The sequence below is a fragment of the Scyliorhinus canicula genome, chromosome 5 (assembly GCF_902713615.1).
Source record: "Scyliorhinus canicula chromosome 5, sScyCan1.1, whole genome shotgun sequence".
NCBI classification, from domain to species: domain Eukaryota; kingdom Metazoa; phylum Chordata; class Chondrichthyes; order Carcharhiniformes; family Scyliorhinidae; genus Scyliorhinus; species Scyliorhinus canicula.
The window spans coordinates 167,718,514-167,743,521 of record NC_052150.1 but is presented as its reverse complement, the minus strand read 5'-3'; the positions used below and the strand labels follow the sequence as shown (position 1 = coordinate 167,743,521).

The 25,008-nt window shown below is 44.0% G+C and overlaps 1 protein-coding gene across 1 annotated transcript in view; it reads left to right on the top strand.

Annotated features, from left to right (window-relative positions):
* Positions 1-25,008, top strand: part of rsu1 (Ras suppressor protein 1) — a 239,121-nt gene that overhangs the window by 111,002 nt on the left and 103,111 nt on the right. The window contains exons 6-8 of the mRNA XM_038798028.1: positions 2,171-2,253; positions 2,500-2,614; positions 22,900-23,032. Coding sequence (XP_038653956.1) covers positions 2,171-2,253; positions 2,500-2,614; positions 22,900-23,032 — 331 coding nt within the window. The remainder of the gene's footprint in view (positions 1-2,170; positions 2,254-2,499; positions 2,615-22,899; positions 23,033-25,008) is intronic.

Below are 25,008 nucleotides of genomic sequence, written 5' to 3'. Positions count from 1 at the left end.
CATATCCTCGGGCTATGAAGACCAACATACAATTTTCCTCCTTCTGCTACACTTGCATGCTTACTTTCAGCAACTGGTATACAAGGTCACCCAGGTCTGGGGGGGTGGGCAGGGACCCCCTCAGATTGAATTGGGGCTTGGGGGGGGGGGGGTAGCCGGGGGTTGCGTAATTGGCTCCAAAGATCAGGACATAATTTTCTCTCACTACACTGACGAGTTCTGGCGAGTGGAGCTCCTCAGTGCAGAAAACAGAGCTATGTGTGGCCTCGGCAGTGCGTTATTCACTGATGCCCCATATCTGACCCGAGTTAAGCTAAATGTGCTCACTATCGGACTTTGTTCCCATTTAGTTAAATCGTGCACTCTGTAGCTATTCTGATAATAATCTGCCTATCTGTTTTTGCTACCAAAGTGAATACCCTCACATTTATCCATATCATACTGCATCTGCCATGCATTTGTCCACTCACTCAACTGTCCAAATCACACTGAAGCATCTCTGCATCATTCTGATAACTCACCCTCCCACCCAACATTGTGTCATCCGCAAATTTGGAGATAATGCTTCAGTTTCCTCACATATCATGAATACCTGGGGCCCTAGCACCAATCTCTGCAATATCCCACTAGTCATTGGCGGGGGGGAGGGGGGTTGGGGGGGGGAGTTGAGTGTTTATTCCTGTTCTTTGTTTCTTGTCCGACCAATTTTCTTTCCATCTCAAAACATTAGCCCCAATCCTATGCGCTTTAATTTTACATTCTAATCTCTTACGTGGGACTTTGTTGAAAGCCTTCAGAAAGATCAAATAATCCACATCCACTGGCTTCCCCTCGTCAACTCTACTTGTTACAGGCACACGGTGGAGTACGGGCAACACTCACGGCACCGAGGTCCCAGGTTCAATCCCGGCTCTAGTCAGTGTCCTTGTGGAGTTTGTACATTCTCCCGTGTTTGTGTGGGTTTCACCCCCACAACCCAGAGAGATGTGCAGGGTAGGTGAATTGGCCACACTAAATTGCCCCTTAATTGGAAAAAATGAATTGGGTACTCTGAACTTAAAAAAAATAATTAAAAAAAACTCTCCTAGTTACGTCCTTGAAGAATACCAATAGATTTGTTAAGCATGATTTCCCTTTCGTAGATCCATGCTGACTATGTCCGATCCTGCCACTCGCCCAGATCTGCACCCAGCCAACTTATTTTTGTGCCTATTATCATTGGGCAGAATTTTCCAGTTCTGCCAAAAGTCGGTGGACCTTTGGCTGGACCGCCCAATCTCCCATGACGGGGGTGAAAAATCCTAGCTATAGACTGAACATGACTAAGTACACTGGTGTTCAGAATTTTGTCCAGTCTTTCTGTCTTTTTATCTTTATGGTAATTTTTAAAAACTCCAGTCCGGTTTACAGAATACCCAAAGATTGGCTATCCAAAGATTGGATTGTCTGTTCCTGTGTTACATCATAAATCATTTCAATTGGTGTGTTTGTACTTTTGGAGTCTTTTAAAACCCCTTTTAAAACTGTCCAGTTTGTAGTATATGGTAGTTTAATTATTAGGAAGCATACTGCCAATCCTAAGTAGCTGGTTCTCTTCTGCAAATATGGGGACAATGAGTTTCTATCCAACCATGACAAATTGGTGGAATTTAAATTCAATAAAATCTGAAATTGAAAGTTAGTCTCCGTAACAGTGACCATGAAACTTTCATCAATATGTCATAAAAACACATTTGCTTCACTACTGTCATTTAGGAAAGGCAATCTGCTGTCATTACATGGTCGGGCCTATATGTGACGTCTCAATGCCTTTCCTTGAAAATCACGCTGTATCCATTCAAAAAAATGTGGAAGGTAAAGAGGTTGTGGTAGCAATGGCCTTAAAGGTTTGTGGAGTGTCAGACATGTTTTCATGTCTTTTTAGGGCCATCAGCATATATTGTTACTGAGGTTGTTAATTGTGTCAATACTTCAGGATGTGGTCACTTTACTCATTCAAGCATCAATACAATAAACCAGCTTGACCTGCTTGTTATTATTGGATGCCCTGGGCATGTCAGAGGCTTTTTCAAAGCCAAGGCTATTAATCAAGCTTGACTACTTTTATTGATCAGGCCTCCATGGTCTGGTTACATGCCACACTGTTTATATATTGCTGTTTAATTTACAGCCACCTTGCGTGCACTCTATCTAAGCGACAACGATTTTGAAATCCTGCCGCCAGAAATTGCGAAGCTCACGAAGCTGCAGATAGTAAGTAATTTATCTAAATTCTTGAAAAATCAATTCACTTTTGCAGCTCCTGTAAATTCTGAATGAAGTCAATTCCAGCAGCTCTGGGGTTTATTTTGTTGGAATAAACGCCATCAACTGGCAGTGCACTTTGCTCATCAGACGAGACGTGTAATAAATTGAGATAGTGAGAGGAAGCAAGCTAAGAATTCTTTGTGAACTGTTTCATTTGAAATCTGAATTGGTCTAATAGCTCTGTGTTTTCAGATCAGCCTAAGGGACAATGACCTCCTGTCGCTGCCAAAGGAGATTGGGGACTTGTCTCAGTTGAAGGAGCTCCATATTCAAGGAAATCGACTAACCGTGCTTCCCCCTGAAATGGGTAAGAACAGGGGTCAGATTGTCTGACTTATTCTGTAATATACTGATATGTTTTGCTTACTGCTCATAGTTAAAGATTGTTTAAAACATGTTGAGCAAAGCAGTAAATGTCCACAAGAACAACAATGTTGAATGAAGTGCAACATTGTAAAAAAATTTTATTGATGTTTCGTGGTAACTTGGTTTTAAGTATTTTTTTAAGTATTTGGATTGCAGTGCGTACTATGAAACCATGCCAGAATTGTAAACTGAGGGATTTAAATTAGTAGCCATAGGAATTCAATTGAAAATCATGTCTATGAATCAATTAATTTATCTGGTTTCTGGAACAGTAATGTGTACATTTATTTTTGGGTTTTTTTGCAAATGGTTGTCCTATAAACTGAAACTAGACTTTCACAAGAAGGGCAAAACGTGACTAAAATGTGAGTTTTTCTTTAGTTCCATATTTGGCTCAGTGTTGAGACCAGGGAATGGAGAGATCGACATCATTATTCCCATGTTATCTCAAATAATTTTCATGCTCAGCAGTCCTGTAAAAATTGGAATGGAAGGACTGTCTTGGTAGCCCTGGGCCTGCTTTGTGGGACTGTTGTAGGGAATGGAAAATTTCACTGGCCTCGCCTGTCAAATTTCAGATTTTTTTCCATCAGGAACCTATACAGTTAAACCATTCAGTACGTTTAAAAAATAATAATGGCCAAAAATGAAGAGAAAAATTTCAAATCCGACCAGAATCCACTCACTTTTATGATTTTATTGGAGGAGACAGATTGGCCCAGTTTAAGCTTTTAGGAAGGTTGCATTTCTCCAGTTTTATATGCTTTTTTTAAAAAATAAGAAAATAATACATTTTAGACAGATTTTCCATACCTAAGTAAATGAATCAGGTAAAAGGGGCTTGAAAGATCAGATACACCAGCTTGTGGACCAGAGGTTTCTCTCCAGGATCTTACTTCCCTCCTTTCCCCCGATCTCTCTCGCTCTATGCCACCACAACCTTTCCTGCTTCCTCAGTTCCCTTTGATCTCTTCTTCTCTTTCTACTTGCTCTCTGCACCTTGGGCTGTCGGCTTTTCCAACTGACAGCTGGCCTGTCAGCTAGCCTGTCAAGTTTCCCCATATCCTCCCAATTAGTCCGCTTCAGGTACCTGTGCAATTTCCATTTGAAATTTCCCATAAAACCTGATGCACCACCTTGTCAGGGAATCCATTCTGGATTTTGGCAATCCCCTTGTGGAAAAACGCTCCACATTTTAACTCTAGCTCTTTTGCCAATTATTTGAAATCTAAGGCTACTAGCTAATTTGCCAGAGGAACCTGTTTTTTTCCCCTGCTGCTCCCGAAGAGTTAGGTCCCTATTTATCCTTCTCCGCTGTAAAAAGAGCAATCCCAGCTTCTCCAATCTCTTCACCTAACTGGAGTCCCTCATAGCTGCCATCATCCTGAAGGCCTTGCAAGGTCGAGGTGCGGGGGATATTTGCAGACTCAAACAGAAAGGATAGGGCAATAGTGTAAGGTAACGGTGTGGATAATCAGAGTGTGTCAGAAAGAGAGAAGACATACAAACATACGAGTGCACCAGCAAATGGGGTCAGAAGAGGGGGAAATGATTTTTTAAGAAAACAAAATTAAAGACACTTCACCTTCGTGCACACAGGATTCATAACAAGATGGGTGAATTTTTTTTTTTTTTTTTTAAATTTAGATTACCCAATTATTTTTTCCAATTAAGGGGCAATTTAGCGTGGCCAATCCACCTACTCTGCACATTTTTGGGTTGTGGGGGCGAAACCCACGCAGACACGGGGAGAATGTGCAAACTCCACACGGACAGTGACCCAGGGCCGGGATCGAACCTGGGACCTCAGCGCCGTGAGGCGGTTATGCTAACCACTAGGCCACCGTGCTGCCCCGCAAGATGGGTGAATTGATGGAACAAATAGAAATAAATGGGATTGATATGGTAGCCATCAGACCAGATGCCGCTGCAAGGTGAACCATCCATGCTAACAAAGGAAACCAAGGATAGTGTCACATTGAAGGCTAAGGCAAACAACGCTGCGAAGAACAGCGGTAGGCCAGAAGACTGGGGAAAATTTTAGAAACCAGCAAAGAATGACTTAAAAAACAAATTAAAAGGGAGAAATTAGAATGAGAGTAAGAAATGGAAAAAAAACACTGTTATGCTTATGCAAGTGCATAAAAGGGAAAAGAATAGCTAAAGAAAAAGTTTGTTAATTAGAGGGTGAGACAATAGAATTGATGATGGGAAATAAGGAAATGGCAGAGACTATGAACACTATTTTGTTTCTGTCTTCAGCGCCGAAGTCAGAAAAAGCAGCATGTCAAGAGTAGTAGAAAATCAAGGGGCCAGAGGGAGGGCAGAACGAGAGAAAGCTTGGCAAGGAAAACTAATGGGCCTAAAGGTTACAGGCCCCTGGCCTGAACCCTAGGTTCCTCAGAGATGGTGGGATGCATTGATTGTAAGTTGCCAAAATTCCATAGATTCTGGAAATGTCCTTTGGACTGAAAACCACAAACCTAATGCCCTCTCCAAAAAAAGAGGAAGGCAGAATGTGCAAAATTACAGGCCAGTTAACCTAACGTCATTGGGAAATTGTTGGAATCAATTACGAAAGAGATGGTAGCAGTGCATTTAGGAAATCAAAATAAAATCAAGGAGAGTCGCTAGTAAACAAGTAACCAGAAGAGAAGGCTCCTCACAAATTCCCATCCTCAAATGGTGGGAGCCCAGAGGCAAGGCTGAAGCATTTGCACCTATTTTCATCCAGAAGTGTTGAGTGTGAGCGCATGATCCATCTCTGCCTCCTTCTGAAGTCCTCAGCATCACAGATGCCAATCTTCAGCCAATTGATTTATTCCACGTGAGATTAAGAAACAGCTGAAGACAGTTAAAAGCTATAGGCCCTGACAACATCCCAGCAGTGGGACTGAAGACTTGTATTCCAGAACTAGCTGCACCTATAATGGTGGCATCTACACGACAATGTGGAAAATTGCCCACGTATGTCCTGTCTGCGTAAAACCTACCCAACGTGGACTATAGTTCTTCAAGACAATTGGTCACCAACCGTTTTCTCAAGGGCAATTGGGGATGAGCAACAGATTCTGGCCTTGCCAGAAATGCTCACATGAAAGAATTGAAAAAAAGATGGCAGTTTTATTAAGGGGAAATCCTGTTCAAATTTATTAGAATTCTTCAATGGTGTAACAAGCAGGGCGGATAAAGTCGAACCACTAGATGTTGGGCATTTATAATGTTCTATAAGGTACCAACCCCGGCTGGTCCAACACCCCGTGACTCTTCGGGGTGTTGGACCAGCCGGGGTTGGAAACGGGCATGGAGGCAGATGTTGTAACCTTCGCCTCATTGATCGCCCGAAGGCGGATCCTGTTAGGGTGGAGATCAACCTCTCCACCCTGTGCCCTGGCGTGGCGGGGGGACCTGCTGGAATTCTTGATGCTTGAAAAGGTCAAATTTGAACTGAGGGGAAGGTTGGAGGGGGTTCCACAATTCATGGGCGTTATTCATTATGCACTTTCGAGAATTGGATCACATCGAACATTAGGGGGGTTGGGGGCTGGGAGGGTTGGGGGGAGGGGGACTGTATGTGTTAATGGAGACTATGGGTGATTCCTGATTCCTCTTTGTCATTTGTTTATTTAACATGCGGGCTAATGTTTGGGGGTTTGGTGGGAGGATGAGATCGTTGTTTTTGATATGGGGATTGACATTACATTCGTTACTGATTATTATTTATTGTTGGGTGTAAATGTGGGAGAAATTGTGAAAAAGGAGGAGAATAAAAAATTATTTTAAAAAAAAAGATTGTGACTCGAGACCTCATGTAGTTGGGGTAACATGTGAGCATGGATGAAGAATTGGCTAATTAACATGAAACTGTACAAATATATTGGTTGGCAAACCGTAACTAGTAAATGTCACAGCGATCGGTGCTGGGGCCTCAATTATATATAATTTGTATTAATGCCTTTGCTGAAGGGACAGAATGTATTTTGGCAAGATTTGCTGCTGATTACAAAGATAAGTAGGAAAGCAGTTTGTGAAGAGGACACATGGGGCAGGATTCTCTGCTTTTAGGACTGTGTCCCCACACCGTCGTAAAAACTGTGGACTTTCAAGCCAGAAAAACTGGCGTGAAAGGGCCACATATTCCTCGTGCGGCAGAGGGCTCGCAGGGACCCGGCATAAAACTAGCAGCTTTTGCTGCAAATACTGGCCCCCGCACTTCTGGGTTAGAGGCCGCGCATGCGCACGGCGGACTCAGACCGCGGAACTGGACACTAAAAATAGACCCGCTGTCTTCTTACAGCGAGAAAATTTCTGATCCAAACTGCTAGATCACCCTGAATCCCATGCCTCCATATTTTCTGCAATAGCTTACCGTGGAGAACCTTATCAAACGCTTTACTGAAATCCATATACACCACATCGACTGCTTTACCCTCGTCCACCTAGTTTGGTCACCTTTTCAAAGAACTCAATAAGGTTTGTGAGCCACGACCTACCCTTCACAAAACCGTGTTGACTATCCCTAATCAAATTATTCCTTTCTAGATGATTATAAATTCTATCTCTTATAAACCTTTCCAAGACTTTGCCCACAACAGAAATAAGGCTCACTGGTCTATAGTTACTGGGGTTGTCTCTACTCCCCTTCTTGAACAAGGGGACAACATTTGCTATCTTTCAGTCTTCTGGCACTATTCCTGTAGACAATGGCGACAGACAGATCAAAGCCAAAGGCTCAGCAATCTTCTCCCTAGCTTCCCAGAGAATCCTTGGATAAATCCCATCCAGCCCAGGGGACTTATCTATTTTCATACTTTCCAGAATTGCTAACACCTCCTCCTTATGAATCTCAAGCCCTTCTAGTCTAGTAGCCTGTATCTCAGTATTCTCCTCGACAACATTGTCTTTTTCTTGCATGAATACTGACGAAAAAAAATCATTTACCACCTCTCCTATCTCCTCGGACTCCACGCACAACTTCCCACTACTGTCCTTGACTGGCCCTACTCTTACCATAGTCATTCTTTTATTCCTGACATACCTATAGAAAGCTTTAGGGTTATCCGTGATCCTACCTGCCAAAGACTTCTCATGTCCCCTCCTGGCTCTTCTTAGCTCTCTCTTTAGGTCCTTCCTAGCTAACTTGTAACTCGAGCGCCATAACTGAACCTTCACGTCTCATCTTTACATAAGCCTCCTTCTTCCTCGTGACAAGTGATTCAACTACTTTAGTAAACCACGGTTCCCTCGCTCGACCACTTCCTCCCTGCCTGACGGGTACATACTTATCAAGGACATGCAGTAGCTGTTCCTTGAATGAGCTCCAAATTTCAATTGCCCATCCCCTGCAGTTTCCTTCCCCATCCTATGCATCCTAAGTCTTGCCTCATCGCATCATAATTGCCTTTCCCCCAGCGAAAACTCTTGCGCTGCAGTATATACCTATCCCTTTCCATCGCTAAAGTAAACGTAACTGAATTGCGGTCACTATCACCAAAGTGCACACCTACCTGCAAATCTAGCACCTGTCCTGGTTCATTACCCAGTACCAAATCCAATGTGGCCTCGCCTCTTGTTCGCTATCTACATACTGTGTCAGGAAACCCTCCTGCACACGTTGGACAAAAACGGACCCATCTAAAGTACTCTATCTATAGGGTTTCCAGTCAATATTTGGAAAGTTAAAGTCCCCCATAACAACTACCCTGTTACTTTCGCTCCTATCCAGAATCATCTTTGCAATCCTTTCCTCTACATCTCTGGAACTTTTCGGAGGCCTATAGAAAACTTCCAACAGGGTGACCTCCTTTCCTGTTTCTAACCTCAGCCCATACTACCTCAGTAGACGAGTCCTCGTCAAATGTCCTTTCTGCCACCGTAATACTGTCCTTAACTAACAATGCCACCCCCACCCCCCGCCCACCACCTCCCCTGAGCTTACTGGAATATGTAAACCGCGGAACCTGCAACAACCCGAATGAGCAGGTACACTGACGGCGTCCCTCACCTCAAACATTCTGCAAGAGGAACATTGAACTGCATTCCCTGCCATCCCCTCTAGATAAAGCAAGAAAAAGAAAGGAAGAGCTTACCTGATATTCACTCAATCCCTTCGGCTAAAGGAGGTGGAAGGGTGGGGGATACTACAAGTGTAGTGTCTCGGGTTTAGCAACCGCCCAACTGAAGTACAGGTACTACACACCTTCCTAGAAATCCCCACGGCCGGTTTCCTGCTGCTCTGAAACAAAAAAAAACAATTCTGAAAAAAAAAGTTAGTTTAAAAAAAAACAACAAAGGCTGTTAGGTAAGTTTTTTTTTTAAAGCGGAAAACTTACCTTCCCGACAGTCCCCTGTTTACTGCTCTCGCTGCTCCAGCTGAAAAACTGAAGTTCTTTTAACAACCGTGTGACTTACCAATGAAAAGGCATGATATTTTAACTTTAATATGGAGAATTAACAGGCAATATTTTAAAATAAAATTGACATCACCTACCACTAGATACTCATCATGCAGCTGCATATATTAAAGTCAAACATCCATTTCAAATGTCAGCCACCCCTGCCTTGTGTGCATAAGTGATTTAATATCAGGACCTCCATGCAAATTGTGTAATTTCTTCAACTAGTAGTTTAGGTATGTTGATGTGCAATTGCAAAGGAACTGGAAACACCTCTTGGTCTATTATTTTAAAATGAATCAATCACTAGTTATTCCACAGCCAATATTTGCCTCCATGCGAAAGCACTTGAGCGGGTATTGTGAATTGTTCCGGGATTAACAGTATAATTGGTGGTCCATTGTTTATACCTTGAGCCATGATTCAAAACTCTGAGAATACAAAGCTCCTCTTCCCACACCTAGTCCGCTGCTTTGACAAGATTTCATAGAGTTCCACCATGCTTTTGATTGAAAATATGGCAATATTGCATATGGAAAAAATAGTGAAAATGGTTAGTGTCAATGCTAGATGACACCACACTTGCAATATAAGCTTGATGATAAGTTGACCTTCCACTGGAAATTTTTAAAACCATTTTACAAAAGCATTCACTAGACTGCACTCTCCATCCCTCAGGCAATTTTGTGTTATTGCACATATCATTCACTATTAGAACCTGTGGGGGCCAAATGGTTTGGCTGTTAAACTTCATTAGATTTGTGCCTGAAATTCCATGGTAGAAATCCCCATTCCCCAGAATATTCACAGATCATCAATCTTGAATTATTGTGCAGGTGAAGGGTTTTAATAGTATGATTAATGCATCAAAGTCGATTACGAAGTTAACCTCTGAGTGACTAACTTGAGGCTTAAATGCTTGCACATACAGCAGTGATGATGAAAATGAGTGTCTCGATTCGGCGTTTAGTCTTATACAGGATCTTTTTTTTAAAAAAAGTTTATAAGAGATTTACTTCAGTGTTTCAGAATCACCCTAATCTTGGAGATAGCAGATTGTTCTATGTGAAAATCAATGTTGTAGCAGCTGTCGGAAACCTGCTGACTTGCTGCTAGAAGGGTCAGTATCATATACATACCCGCAGTCTAAACTGCAGAAAATGTAATCTCTGCAATGAATGTGAAGACACTGACCAGCCTGTCTTATTTTATTAACTGTTAGGTATGGAAACTGTCACTTGTCTAAACTTTGCCAAAGTATAGGCCATTTAAACGAACAAGCTCATTTTTAACTCTTTGCCCAATGTTGTCCATGTTTGTTTTTGTTACTTAGTCCATAGCCAGCCTTACCACAGGTTCCCAGACGAGATTCCCCAAACTTGTGAGCCTGGTCGAGATCCCTCCATTTGTTAACTTCCAGGTGGCATACCTTGCCCCCAAATTGTTATGCCCTGGGTGGGGAGGGATGAACTGGCTCCCTTTCTTTCTTCAACTCCCTTGGTTGGTCACAACAAGATTAATCTGGAAAGGATCCCTTCCCTTCTGGATACTTTTCTCATGTATGTTTTAAAAGGAGCCAATTTAACTAGTCTTTCTTGAGGTAAGGAAAGAGTGAGTTCATTAGCTACTAAATGCGAGGAAAAAATTATAAAACATATGCATTCACATAGATTAGAAATGAGAATGAGTCCAAAAGTAAGGTTTTTAAAAAGTACACAAATCAGTCTTTTACTTGTCCATGAGGAGTAGTGGAATACTGAGGCTGTTGCAATTCATGACTCCAGAAGCGCTGGCTTCAGCAGGTGAGTAGTAGGTTTTGAGATTCCAATGTTCTACAGTTTAAGTAAGAAGCCATCCTGTTTCCTCTGAGCTGTGGCTTTGCTGACTTGGCTTGTTTCAGCAATCAGAGCGAGAGATACCTGAAAAACACTTTCAGGGGTCACTGTGGTCTTTTCTCCTGTGTCACCTGCAGCTGTCCCATTCTTTGTGTATTACTGGAAGGCAAAAGTCCAAAACTGGTCTGGGGCATCGCTCCAGATGTTGAGATGATAATCAGCTCCATTATCTCCATGGGAGATGACAGTTAAATTTCTGTATGGCTTTCATGCTTTTGCTGCATCTTTGTTTAGAAACGTGATGTGATTCCATTGTCTATCTCTTAGTATTGTTTACCAGTAATTTAGCCAGTGACTGAATTTATATCCTCAGCCATCTAATGTATGTCTATTTTTAAAACCATAGGTCTTATTTAAAAGTTCAATATGTACATACATAGTTCGGGCTTTTTTCTCCATCTTCATGACACCAATCAGTCCTGGAGTTGCCCTAAAACCAACTGCTGAAGCTATCCTTTCAACTAGCTGTAAACCTTACCAACAGATATAAATTAGGGGGAAGAAAACATAATTATAACTGAATATATAACACGGTCACATCAGAATTTCAAAGGTACCTTGCAGCAAACAGGAGTTCAATCCACAAAACATGTTGTTGTTCTGCTTTTGTCTTTTGCGATAAACCTTGTGGTACAAAAATGATGCATGTCAGGTAGCACGAATTTGGAGTTAAGCAGTTTGATGAGTTTCTGATCTGTGCAAAAAGTATGTAAGATTGTGATAAAGGAAAGCAGATGAATCCCCAGAAATGATCAATTACCTTTCTGAGGATGGCCATTCATCGCAATTGAAAACGGGAACACCATTTACCCTTGTTCTTCGAAGGCAAGCAGCAACCATTGTTTAAGAGTCCCTCCGTGAAGATTTATCTTCATATCAACAGCATAATATCTCTTTTTGGTAAGAAAATATACCTAATCGGGTATGCACAAATATTTAATAATTGGTGTCGTTAATTACTACTAAATTTGAAATCGAACTAACCCTTCAACAAATAAGTGCTGGACCAAAAATGACTTGTTAACTCTAGTAATAAATTGCTGCTAACAAATATTCTAATTGTCAGCATATTGGAACTACAGCATGTGAGAGTTTGTGACCTTTGCACACATTGATTTGATGTTTTTAAGTTTCCGTTTCTCTTTTGTTATTTTTGGACTGTGCTTCTACTAGGAGTGGCCCCTTTTAATTTGTCCCTTGGTTAATTCCTGTTAATCTATTCAGTTTTACTGTCCAATAAGGAGAGTTTGTGAACATCACCTGTAACTGTTCTTGTTGACTACTGTAGGAAATGTCTCTGCCTTAAGGTACCATTGAGCTAGAGAGCAAGCTATGGAAGCTCCTAAAGGAGGGGGAGGAATTTCTGAATTGATTTCTCAAGTGCAGAGTGACACCTTCTGAGAAAATCACAGGTTCAAGAAGGGGATCATGATCATCAGTCAGCAGGAGAGGGGGAACGTAGAGGAGGTGGAGAATAGAATCCTGCAGATACTAGCCCTATCCCGCAGGAAAGAGGTGGATATGGATTTGTTTATTGTCATGTGTACTGAAATACAGTGAAAAATATTTTTCTGCGAGCAGCTCAGCAGATCATTTAAGTAAATGAAAATAAAATAAAATAAAAGAAAATACATAATAGGGCAACACAAGGTACAAAATGTAACTACATAAACATCAGCATCGGGTGAAGCATACAGGATATAGTGTTAATGAGGTCAGTCCATAATAGGGTCGTTTAGGAGTCTGGTAACAGCAGGGGAAGAATCCCGCCCCTGCCGTCCTCCGAATTCTCCGGCCCCCAAAAAACCGCCCCGGCGTGAATCGCGCCGCCCGCCTCAGAGAATGGCGGGGCGGGGCGACTCAATGGGCCCCGGGGCCGCCCGAATTCTCCGGGCCGTGATGGGCCCAAGTCCCGCCCATTTAACGAGGTCCCGCCGGCATAAATCAAGGTAGGTCCCTACCGGCGGGACCCAGCTCTGTGGGCGGTCGCCGGGGTTCTTGGGGGGGCGCAGGAGGATCTGGCCCTGGGAGGTGCCCCCACGGTGGCCTGGCCCACGATCGGGGCCCACCGATCCACGGGCGGGCCTGTGCCGTGGGGGCACTCTATTGTACCGCCGGGCGGCTGTACCAGTCTGCCATTTCCAGTGCGGAAACGAAGCCCCCTGCGCATGCGCGGGGATGATGCCAGCACATGCTGGCGCTCCCGCGCATGCGCCAACCAGCACCGGCCGGCGGAGGCCCTTCCCCGCTGGTTGGTGTGGCGCCAAGCCCCTTCCCCGCCAGCTGGCGGGGCGCAAACCACTCCGGGGCGGGCCTAGCCCCTGAAGGTGCGGAGGATTCCGCACCTTTGGGGCGGCCCGACGCCGGAGTGGTTTGCGCCCCGCCGATTGCAGAAGAATCCCGCCCCAGATGTTCCAATGGACTAGTAGAAACCAGTGAGGTAACGTGTTGTCGGATAGAATAAGTCAAATATGTAAGTATATCTCTCTTTATTGTAAATACTTATAGACACACAGTTACATATAATTGCTTACTGGCTTTAAGACTCACTATTCAAAGTATAAAAGGTACTACCCCTTCAAGGCTTGGCCAGGCGCTTGATCGGCGGTTTTCTCTGTTGTTATGAGCCAGGGTTTAGAGAACCCCAAAGTGTATCATGGAGTTCACCTGGCCCACAACGTTTACTAGATTGTGGTATGGGGAGCACACGGCAAACCCTACAGGTGTGGGACAGCATAGAACATAGAACACTTCGGCCCTCGATGTTGCGCCGACCTGTGAAACCATCTGAAGCCTATCTGACCTACACTATTCCATTTTCATCCATATGTCTATCCAGTGACCACTTAAATGCCCTTAAAGTTGGCGAGTCTACTACTGTTGCAGGCAGGGCGTTCCACACCCCTACTACTCTCCGAGTAAAGAAACTGCCTCTGATATCTGTCCTATATCTATCACCCCTCAATTTAAAGCTATGTCCCCTCGTGTTGGTCATCACCATCCGAGGAAAAAGACTCTCACTGTCCACCCTATCTAACCCTCTGACTATCTTATATGTCTCTATTAAGTCACCTCTCAGCCTTCTCTCTAACGAAAACAACTTCAATTCCCTGAGCCTTTCCTCGTAAGACCTTCCCTCCATACCAGGCAACATCCTAGTAAATCTCCTCTGAACCCTTTCCAAAGCTTCCACATCCTTCCTATAATGTGGTGACCAGAACTGCCGCAGTACTCCAGGTGCGGCCACACCAGAGTTATGTACAGCTGCAGCATGACCTTGTGGTTCCGAAACTCAATCCCCCTGCTTATAAAGGCTAGCACACCATATGCCTTCTTAACAGCCCTATTAACCTGGGTGGCAACTTTCAGGGATTTATGTACCTGGATGCCGAGATCTCTCTGTTCATCTACGCTACCAAGAATCTTGCCATTAGCCCAGTACTCTGCATTCCTGTTACTCCTTCCAAAGTGAACCACCTCACACTTTTCCGCATTAAACTCCATCTGCCACCTCTCAGCCCAGCTCTGCAGCTTATCTATGTCCCTCTGTAATCTATAACATCCTTCAGCACTATTCACAACTCCACCGACCTTCGTGTCATCTGCAAATTTACTAACCCATCCTTCTACACCCTCTTCCAGGTCATTTATAAAAATGACAAACAGCAGTGGCCCCAAAACAGATCCTTGTGGTACACCACTAGTAACTGAACTCCAGGATGAACATTTGCCATTAACCACCACCCTCTGTCTTCTTTCAGCTAGCCAATTACTGATCCAAACCGCTAAATCACCTTCAATTCCATACTTCCTTATTTTCTGCAATAGCCTACCGTGGGGAACCTTATCAAACGCCTTACTGAAATCCATATACACCACATCAACAGCTTTACCCTGATCCACCTGTTTGGTCACCTTCTCAAAAAACTCTAAGGTTTGTGAGGAATGACCTACCCTTCACAAAACCGTGTTGACTATTGCTAATCAACTTGTTCTTTTCAAGATGATTATAAACCCTATCTCTTATAACCTTTTCCAACATTTTACCCACAACCGAAGTAAGGCTCACAGGTCTATAATTACCAGGGTTGTCTACTCCCCTTCTTGAACAAGGGGACAACATTTGCTATCCTCCAGTCTTCCGGCACTATTCCTGTCGACAAAGACGACATAAAGATCAAGGACAAAGGCTCTGCAATCTCCTCCCTGGCTTCCCAGAGAATCCTAGGATAAATCCCATCTGGCCCAGGGGACTTATCTATTTTGACATTTTCCAAAATTGCTAACACCTCCTCCTTTTGAACCTCAATTCCATCTAGCCTGGTCGACTGAACCTGAGTGTTCTCCTCGACAACATTGTCTTTCTCCAGTGTAAACACTGACGAAAAATATCCATTTAACGCTTCCCCTATCTCCTCTGATTCCACACACAACTTTCCACTACTATCCTTGATTGGCCCTAATCTTACTCTAGTCATTCTTTTGTTCCTGATATACCTATAGAAAGCCTTAGGGTTTTCCTTGATCCTATCCGCCAACGACTTTTCGTGTCCTCTCCTCGCTCTTCTTAACTCTCCCTTTAGGTCCTTCCTGGCTAACTTGTAACTCTCAAGTGCCCTAACTGAGCCTTCATGTCTCATCCTAACATAAGCCTTCTTCTTCCTCTTGACAAGTGCTTCAACTTCCTTAGTAAACCACGGTTCCCTTGCTCGACAACTTCCTCCCTGCCTGACAGGTACATACTTATCAAGGACTAATGGAAATAGCAGAAATGGAAAAGTAATTTTTAAAGCAAAACAATGTTTATTCTATGAACTCAAGTTAACCTTTTTGAAACATACAGTTCAAATACAATTCAATTCAAATACAACCCCCAAAGAATACAATACTAAGTAATCCTTGATAATTTCCCAAACAGCGTCCAAAAGACAGAAGAAACATCTTTCAACAGAATCACATTAGGTTTACATTCACTACTGAATACATTTATAATTCTGAATTCACCAAATGATCAAGAGATAGTCTTTTCATGGCAGAGAGATCAACAGTACAGCTGCTCCGTCTGGCTTCTGCTCCCACACTGAAAACGAAACTAAAATATACCCTGCAACAAACAGCCTAAAACAAAAGTAAAAAGCTGACAAGACAGCCCAGCTCCACCCCCTTTCTGACATCACTGCAGTAATAGAAACCCATTTCGTAAAGGTACTCACTATTTATTACATCTACATCTACACTACATATTACATCACTACATCTATTTATATACACAACCATTTATAAACACCCATTTCTTAAATGTACTCTCACATGATGCTGTTCACTTGAGCCTTGCTCAGGTCCTTCGTTCCTTCTGTGACAGTTGATCCCGGGTTGCACTGCTTTGTGTATTCTGGTGTCGACTCTGATACTCTTTTCCGAAATAGTCCGTTGGAACATCTCTTCTCTGCTAGCCGTTGGTGTTTAGCTATTTTTCATGGTCAAGCAGTTTAGTCTCTGTACTTTGGCCCACTTCCTCTTATCCGAGGTTGATGTAGTGTCTTATCTTGTGTCTCAAGACCTTGTATTGTTCAGCCTTGTGACCTGCCAGGTCAGCAAATGCCTTTTTGGTCCTATGGCCTTGTGACCTGCAGTGTCAGCAGACGCCATTTTCCTACAAGCTTTTTTTTATCACTTCCTACTGTCATTCCAGGGTTCCATGGTTGTTTGCAGTGAATATTGGGTGAATGGGAGTGCCAGATTTTGGCATCGGGGGCATGAGGGCCAAAGGGAGTAGGTGGAAGGGCATAGCTTTGCATGGAGGCAAAAGAGACCTGGGGCGGGATTCTCCCCTACCCGGCGGGGCGGGGGGTCCCGGCGGGATGGAGTGCCGTGAACCACTCCGGCGTCGGGCTGCCCCAAAGGTGCGGAGAGCCAAGCCCTAACCATGAGGGACTAGGCCCGCACTGGAGTGGTTGGCGCCCCGCCGGGCGGCGGGAATGGCCTTTGGCGCCACGCCAGCCAGGGACGAAGGGACTTCGCCGGCCGGCAGAAGTCCACGCATGCGCCGGAGCGTCAGCGGCTGCTGACGACATCCCCGCGCATGCGCAGGGGAGGGGGTCACTTCCGCCTCCGCCATCGTGAAGACTATGGCGAACGCGGAAGGATAAGAGTGCCCCCACGGCACAGGCCTGCCCGCCGATCGGTGGGCGCCGATCGCGGGGCAGGCCACCGTGGGGGCACCCCCTGGGCCAGATCGCCCAGAGCCCGCCCGCGCCGCCTTGTCCCGCCGGTAAGGTAGGTGGTTTGATTCACGCTGGCGGGACCGGCATGACAGCGGCGGAACTTCGGTCCATCGCGGGCCGGAGAATCGCCCGGGGGGGGGGGCAACAGGCGCGGCGCAATTCCCGCCCCCGCCGAATCTCTGTTGCCGGAGACGGCGGGGGCGGGTTTCACGCCGGCCCCCGGCGATTCTCCAACCTGGCGGGGGTCGGAGAATCCTGCCCCAAGAGTCGGTTGAGGGGCTTGGCTTGATATTGGTGCATGAGGCGTCATAGGGCATATAGATTGACACGGAAGTATGAAGACCATGGGAATGGACATAAGGTCGAATGGATGAGGTATGTGGAGTATGAGAGGTGAGGGGATATGAGGATTGAGTGACGAGGGCCTTATTGCCTTACTCCCACAGCACTGAGGCGGATCTTTGAAAGAGCCCACCCCAGCAACCGGCAGCCTCTGAAGTGTTTGTGCTGTATAGAATGCTGTAGGGGAATGATGCCAAGTTGCAACACGCATTCAGTCAAAACATCATGCACTTATTCAATGTATGAACAAATTTACTAAATTGAACTGAAAATATTCAAAATAAAATGACCGACGTGGTGTTAAAAGGTTTGAAGCAGAAGTTATAATTCCCCAGGCTGCTTAATATGAACACTAAATTACCAATTCTTCACAGGTTGGAACTATAGACAGCAAATCTCTCCTAGTGAGCTTTTATATATTAAAGCCTCACATACAAAAAGGTGAAGCGCGTGCATTGATAGATGGGCCAAAATAATTGAATTTGTTACAAGCTGTTTTTTAAGTTTTGTGAGAACATGGTTAATTTAATCTGGTAAACACTGTGTATAGGAATTTTGTCCAGTAGCAGTTCCCACTAATCACTTTGGCTATACAAGTCGAAACATTTCTGAATGACACGTGATCTTTTCTAGCCATAAAGTCTATTTCGGTTGGAGGGTTGTAGCTAATCACTATGCAGCCTACTTTCCCTTGTGGTCTATTGCTGAAAATTGTACAGTGAACAGGAGACGCTTGTGTTTTAGATATTATCCAGCATAGCTTTAGAATTGAGCAGTTTACCTTATTAGATTGTTTTTGTCATATTGCTTAATCCTATTGCCTGCTGTTTGATCCTAGTTAGAATGCTAAAGCTGGTTGAGTCGCAGATGAGGGAGATGGGTGTGAATTCCCTGTCTGGAAGCACTGGAGCATACAACAGCTAAGGCTATCGCTTCTTTCTGACAGAAAGGTGAAACGCTTCCTGCATGTGTTATTGAATATTAGAACATGCCAGGAAAAGAAATCAGAAAAGTTAAGTGAGGCAACAGGCACTTTATCGATTTAATTGTCATGGAATTACACAATTTACTGTCTATCTTGAGTATAGTGCTCTTTATAAAGTGATAATGCCATATAAAAAATATAGTATATTGCAGCTCATTGAAGTAGGCACACATTGTGAGCTGGTGCTCAGTTCTCCAAGCCTAATGAGTTTATTGTGTTCTTTACACCGCATCATATTATTCTCTACGGACAGACTGAAGAACTATACCAACCAGAAAGATTTTGAATTGCAATGAGTTTGCTCATCTCAGTCAGGGCAGTGGTTGGGCTGCGATAAATGACTTTGGCACCCTGGTTAGAAATTGGAAACCCTGTCAGGATTGCAACCCTATTGGAACCAAGATGTGTGGATGTTGAGAGAACAGAATTAGGCTTGACTGTCCTGCCATCTGCAGCTTCCTTTTGCATATCAACTGAATGTCTGTTAGTGGTGAAAATTTGGGGACCTTGATGTACCTGAGCCACATTGCACAATATAAAGGCAGCTAGTATGATCCATATTAATTATATCAACTCTCGATACATGGGTTTGTACAGTTTTTTCCCAATCTAAGGGTACATTTGCCTTGACTTGCTGTGGCTGGGGGACAGGAACATGTTTTATTGCTGCATTGGCAAGACCACTGATTTTGCCTGAACCTGCTACGTTTACATTCTGGTTGTAGCTAGCTGCATGAAACCCGAACTTCAGGGGTCGGTGCTTCTAGTCCCATAATATGAAACTTATTTGTAGAACTTGGCAAATCAACTATGTATGTGAATTTCAAATGTGGTTAGGTAGCTATCTTCAGCTAGAACCATCTGTGCTGTTGAAGTTAGATGACACATCAGCTGATTCTCAACATTTTATGAAATAGGCTATTAACAGACCCCAGTCTTTGTTCTATTACGGCATCAATAATCTGGGTGATTAACTGGGCAGATTATGGATATTGGAGAGAATGTTTGTTTCCCCAGGCCATACCACATCGATTTTGAATCAGGTGCTCCTCCAAAGCCCTCTGACTATTCTCCATTTTTCTCCTTCTCTTAATCAATTCTGACATCACGTTCAATCATTTTAACTTTTAATTGAGCTGAAGATATTTAAGACAATGAAATATTGAAATTTCTCTTCATTTTATAGTGTTAAATAGTACAATCAGGATGTGAAATAAAGTGCATGTGTCTCAACGCCTCTGTGGAAGGTTCCTGAGGCGGGACTCTCGTATCCCACGGCAGAGTGTCCACGTCGTCGTAAACGGCGTCGCGTTTTACAACGGCGTGAACGGGCCGCTCCCACTTCTAATTCTGGCCCCTACAGGGGGCCAGCAGGACGCTGGAGCCGTTTGCGCTGCTCCAGCTGCAGATCCTGGCGCCGTGGGATCCAAGCATGCACAGTTACGCCGGCGCCAACGAGGACATGCGCAGTGGTGCCTGCGCCACCACGAGCATACGCAGTGGCCTTCTTCAATGTGCTGGCCCTGACGCAACATGGTGCAGGGCTACAGGGGCCGGCGCGTAGGAAAGGAGGCCTCCAGCCACAGAGGCCGGCTCGCCGATCGGTTGGCCCCGATCACAGGCCAGGCCCCATCGGAGGCCCCCCCCGGGGTCGCCCCCCCCCCCCCCCAATCCCAAACACGCCGCTACCTGACCTTACGGCAGAGTTCCTGCCTGCTGCGACCAGGTGTGGACGGCACCGGCGGGACTCTGCCTTTTTAGAGCGGCTGTTCGGCCCATTCGGGCCGGAGAATCGGCGGCCCAGCCGCGTAGAGCGGCCCGCGACCAGCGCCGTGCCAAACACGCCGGCGGCAATGGTGCCGATTCTCCGCTCCACGGAGAATCACGTGCCAGCACTGTGGCACGGCTGCGGGGATTCTCTGGCACAGGGCTGGGAGAATCCCGCCCCCTGCCTACATGTGTAGTACAGCTATTGCCAATGTGTTTGTAGCTCTTCATACCACTCATGTATTGGAAGGAGTGATAATTCAGCATACTCATTCTTCTCTACTGCTACTTATGGAGTACATTCTGCTGTTCATCTTATTATTGCTGATTTATGTATTTCACAACATTCAATCATTATAAACTAGAATGACAGTAGAAGAGGACTCTGTAGGCACTATTCAACGAATTTTTCGCAAAGTGCCGAGAAACACTAGGCTATACAACACGACTGGCATTGCATAAGGGTCCTCAGTGGGGAACGCGTGGCTGAGGATACACAGCCCCGTTTTGTACACAGGTGCGCCGCAAGTCCTCAGCCTAGTGAGAGATCGGGATGCCATTTTTTAATGTTGTCCCAATCTCCAAGGCCCCAAGGCCCGAATGCACTATTAGACGTTCAGACGTTCCCCAATTCCCCCTCCCCCACATGACATCCCCGGCCCAATCGCGTGCGCAGAAAACGCCAGCTTGGCACATTGGCTGTACCAACCTGGCAGTGCTCATGCCATCTTGCAGTGCCAGGCTGGCACCAGGGTGGCTCTGCCAGAAATGTAAACCATTTGGCCCAAGGAAAGGAAGAATTTAAAATATGCTTGCATGTGATTTGGGCATTGTTGGCAAAACCAGCATTTGCCCATCCCTAATTGCTTTTGAACTGAGTGCTCCGATTTTTCTGAGGGTAGTTTTCTGGAGCCACATGAAGGCCAGACCAGGCAAGAATGGCAGGTTTCCTTCCCTCAAGGACATTAGTGAAGCAGGTGGGTTTTTTTTTACGGCAATTTGTGATAGTTTCTGAGATTATTACTAAGACTAGCATTTCAGTTTCAGATTTTATTAATTGAATTTAAACTTCACAAGCTGTGTTGGGAGGATTTGAACCTAAGTCTTCAAAGCAGCAGCCTGAGCCTCTGAACTATGATGTGGCGATGCCGGTGCTGGACTGGGGTGGGCACAGTAAGAAGTCTTGCAACACCAGGTTAAAGTCCAACAGGTTTATTTGGAATCATTAGCTTTCGGAGCGCAGCTCCTTCCTCAGGTGACGAAGGAGCTGCCTCTGAAAGCTAGTGATTCCAATTAAACCTGCTAGATTTTAACCTGGTGTTCTAAGACTTCTTACTCTGAATTACTAGTCTAGCGGCATTATCACTACGCCACTGTTTCCCCAGTGTTGCACATAAGCTTCCTTAACATGGAATCCCTACATTGCAAAAGGAGGTTATTCAGCCCATCGAGTCTGCACCGACACTTTGAATGAGCACTGCACCCATTTACATTCTCCCGTCCACCCTATCCGATCTCCACGCCCAGAACCTAACCTGGAGGTTAAGGGGCAATTTAGCATGGCCAATCCACCTAACCTGCACATCTTTGGACTGTGGGAGAAACCGGAGCACCCGGAGAAAGCCCGTGCAGACACTGGGAGAAGGTATAAATTCCATACAGACAAGAGGCCGGAATTGGACCCAGGTTCTTGGTGTTGTGAGGCAGCAGTGCTAACCACTGTTCCAACTTACTGCCCTCTTTCTCCTTATCACATCGACATATCCTCTTTTTCTTTCACACTCGTACGTTTATTTCGCCTTCAGTCGTGTTTATCTGTGCTAGCCACCTGAAGTACTCCTTATGGTACAGAATTCCACATTCAAACTGCTCATAGAGTAAGGATTTTTTTCCTGAATTACACATTGGATTAGCAGTGGGAGATGTGAGAAGTTTATTGATGTAAGGTGCTTACTTTAAAGCTACGAGATATATAGGTTCGCAAATTGAAAGGTGCTGGCTTAGCACAGGGCTAAAGAGCTGGCTTTTAAAGCAGACCAAGGCAGGCCAGCAGCACGGTTCAATTCCCGTACCAGCCTCCCCGAACAGGCGCCGGAATGTGGTGACTAGGGGCTTTTCACAGTAACTTCATTTGAAGCCTACTTGTGACAATAAGCGATTTTCATTTCATTTTCAAAATGTATTCACCATACATGGTTTTGACATGTTCTTTCAGCTTTTAGTCATGGTGTTTTACTCTACAAGCTTGTATTGATTTTTATCTTAAAATGTCTTCGATTCAGATTCCTAGATGTCCACTTGCAGGGCGGAGAATCTCTAAATGAGAGTCCTTCGTCTTTCTGGTCTTGGGTACAATGATCTTGTCGTACATGGCTTTCTGTTTTTTTTAGGAGTAGTTAGAACATTTGAGATGGCAACAATAAATGCAGCAAAAAAATGGAAAAGGAATGTGATTATTATTCTAATTGCAGTTTCTGATCTCAATCCTATTTGGTTGGATTTACAGTAAATAATTGATTTCTAAGTTAAGTTAAGAACTATTTCTCATAAGAGTTTTTTTGTAGTTGTTGCTCAAATACTTTTTTTGCACCATTAAAATACATTGTTTAAATTTGCAGGTAATTTAGATCTTACTGGTCCAAAACAAGTCTTCAAAGCCGAAAACAACCCTTGGGTTACACCAATTGCTGACCAATTTCAACTAGGCGTATCCCATGTCTTTGAATATATTCGTTCTGAAACCTACAAATAGTAAGTAGCCTGATTGGAAATCACTTGATTTAAAGCTCGGCTAGTTGCTTCCTGTGCAATGCTTGTAGCTAAATCTAGTGATCAGACTATTTTAATAATGGTGCCTTTAATTTAATTCTGCTGTCTGTATCAATGTGTTTGAAAAAAAGCATTTTTCACGATTTGGTTTACAAGCCTCTTTATTCTTATTCTGAAACTAATGATTTCCTGATTATTTCATTTTCATTTTCATTTCATTATTTCTGTTGCTTCAAAGCATTTCTCATGAGTAGAATTTTCTGGCCCTTCCCACCAGCGGGATGTTACAATTCCGTCAAAGGAAAGAACTCTCCGGCGACCAACGGCAAGCTGCCAATAAACCGGGGTGTGTGGTTGGGGGGGGGGGGGGGGGGGGGGGGGTGCATAAAATCCCACCCCCATGTTTCTTTTTAAAAGTGGTAGATTCATATTTTCCACCGATGACTTGTATTTTTAACATGTGCTCACCATTCAATAAGAAATTGTTATTTAAAATCTTTCAGCTCCACATCAAATTGATTGACATTGACATGCACTAAAGAAAGAAATGGGTGAATGACAAAGTCGGGCAGTGCCAGGAAGCAGAAAGAATGTGGGGTTGCACTCTGGTTTTTATTCATTGAGTTTCCCTCTGATAAAAATGCAGTCAGCCAGAATAAAATGAAGACTTGTATTTTCCTAACATCTTTCATGTCAGCTGGAGCTCCCAAAGCACTTTACAGCCAATCAAGTACTTTTGAAATGTAACCACCTTGTTTGTAGGAAACGCAGCAGCCAATTTGCACACCGCAAATGTGCACAAACAGCAATGTGATGATGTGCAAGTAATCTGTCCTTGTAATGTTGTTTGAAGGATAAATGTTGGCCAGGACTCCCATGGTATAACTCCCATGCCTCTGCCCTTTGAAGTAGAACCATGGATTTTTGTTTACACCTATCTGAGAAGCCAGAACGATCTTGGTTTATCATCTCATTCAAAAGATGGTACCTCCCATCACAGCCTTCCCTCAGTACTGCACTGGAGCGTCAGCTATGATTATTGTGCTTAAGTCTTGGACTCGGACTGTGCCTGTGGCTCGGACACCCAGTGCTACTAACCACGCCACGGCTGATAGTGAATTACCTGAGAAAGTGGTAAATGTTGACGAGCATATTTTAGCTACAGACTAAGGGAAGGGAAGGCAGAGGAGCTGGAATAGGCAGATTAATGGGTAAAGTTGATTTTTCAGATTTCCCTTTATTTAATCTTTTTCAATGGTATATGAAGAACTATTGTTACAGTGTAGAAGGTTGGTTGTTGGTGTGAATAGCAACAATTTTTTTCCTGTAGTGGAAAATTGGGGAGAAAGCTTTGTGCACTATTGGTGATTAAATCATTGCATAATTTTGAAAGGAAAAATGACAGCTTCCAGAGATTTAATCAAAGGATAAAATAGTCAGGCCCCTCACCACAGAATCCACAAGAATCAGTTTTATATATGTAGATAGATTCTGCATGTAATTATCCAGTATGGGTTGAAATGCTAACAACCTTTTGAGCTTATTAATGTAAATGTGATGAAATACAAGAGCGTGAGGAGGGTGGAGAATAATTTTTATTTTTCTACTTGCAGTGTGATTTAACCTTGAACATTAGTAAATGATCACAGATCAATTAGAAGCTTGGCAATGTTTTGCACATTCAAAGAATGCTGCAGTCCCAACATTGCAACAGCTAAAGCTAAAGCTGCATCATTATCTGGAATTATTTTCGTAATTAGTTGCAAAGTTAATGAATTTAGGATTGATAATGCCGCAGGAGCGGAGGCAATTTTCCTTTGGATTTAATGAAATGGGGGAAGTCATTTGGCTGGAGCATTCGGTACATTTGAAAAATAGGTTGAATTCCATAATTTGGAGGGTGAATCATGTGGTTCTTATATTTCGAAAAGGTACTTTAATTTTAGAAGTTGGGAAGC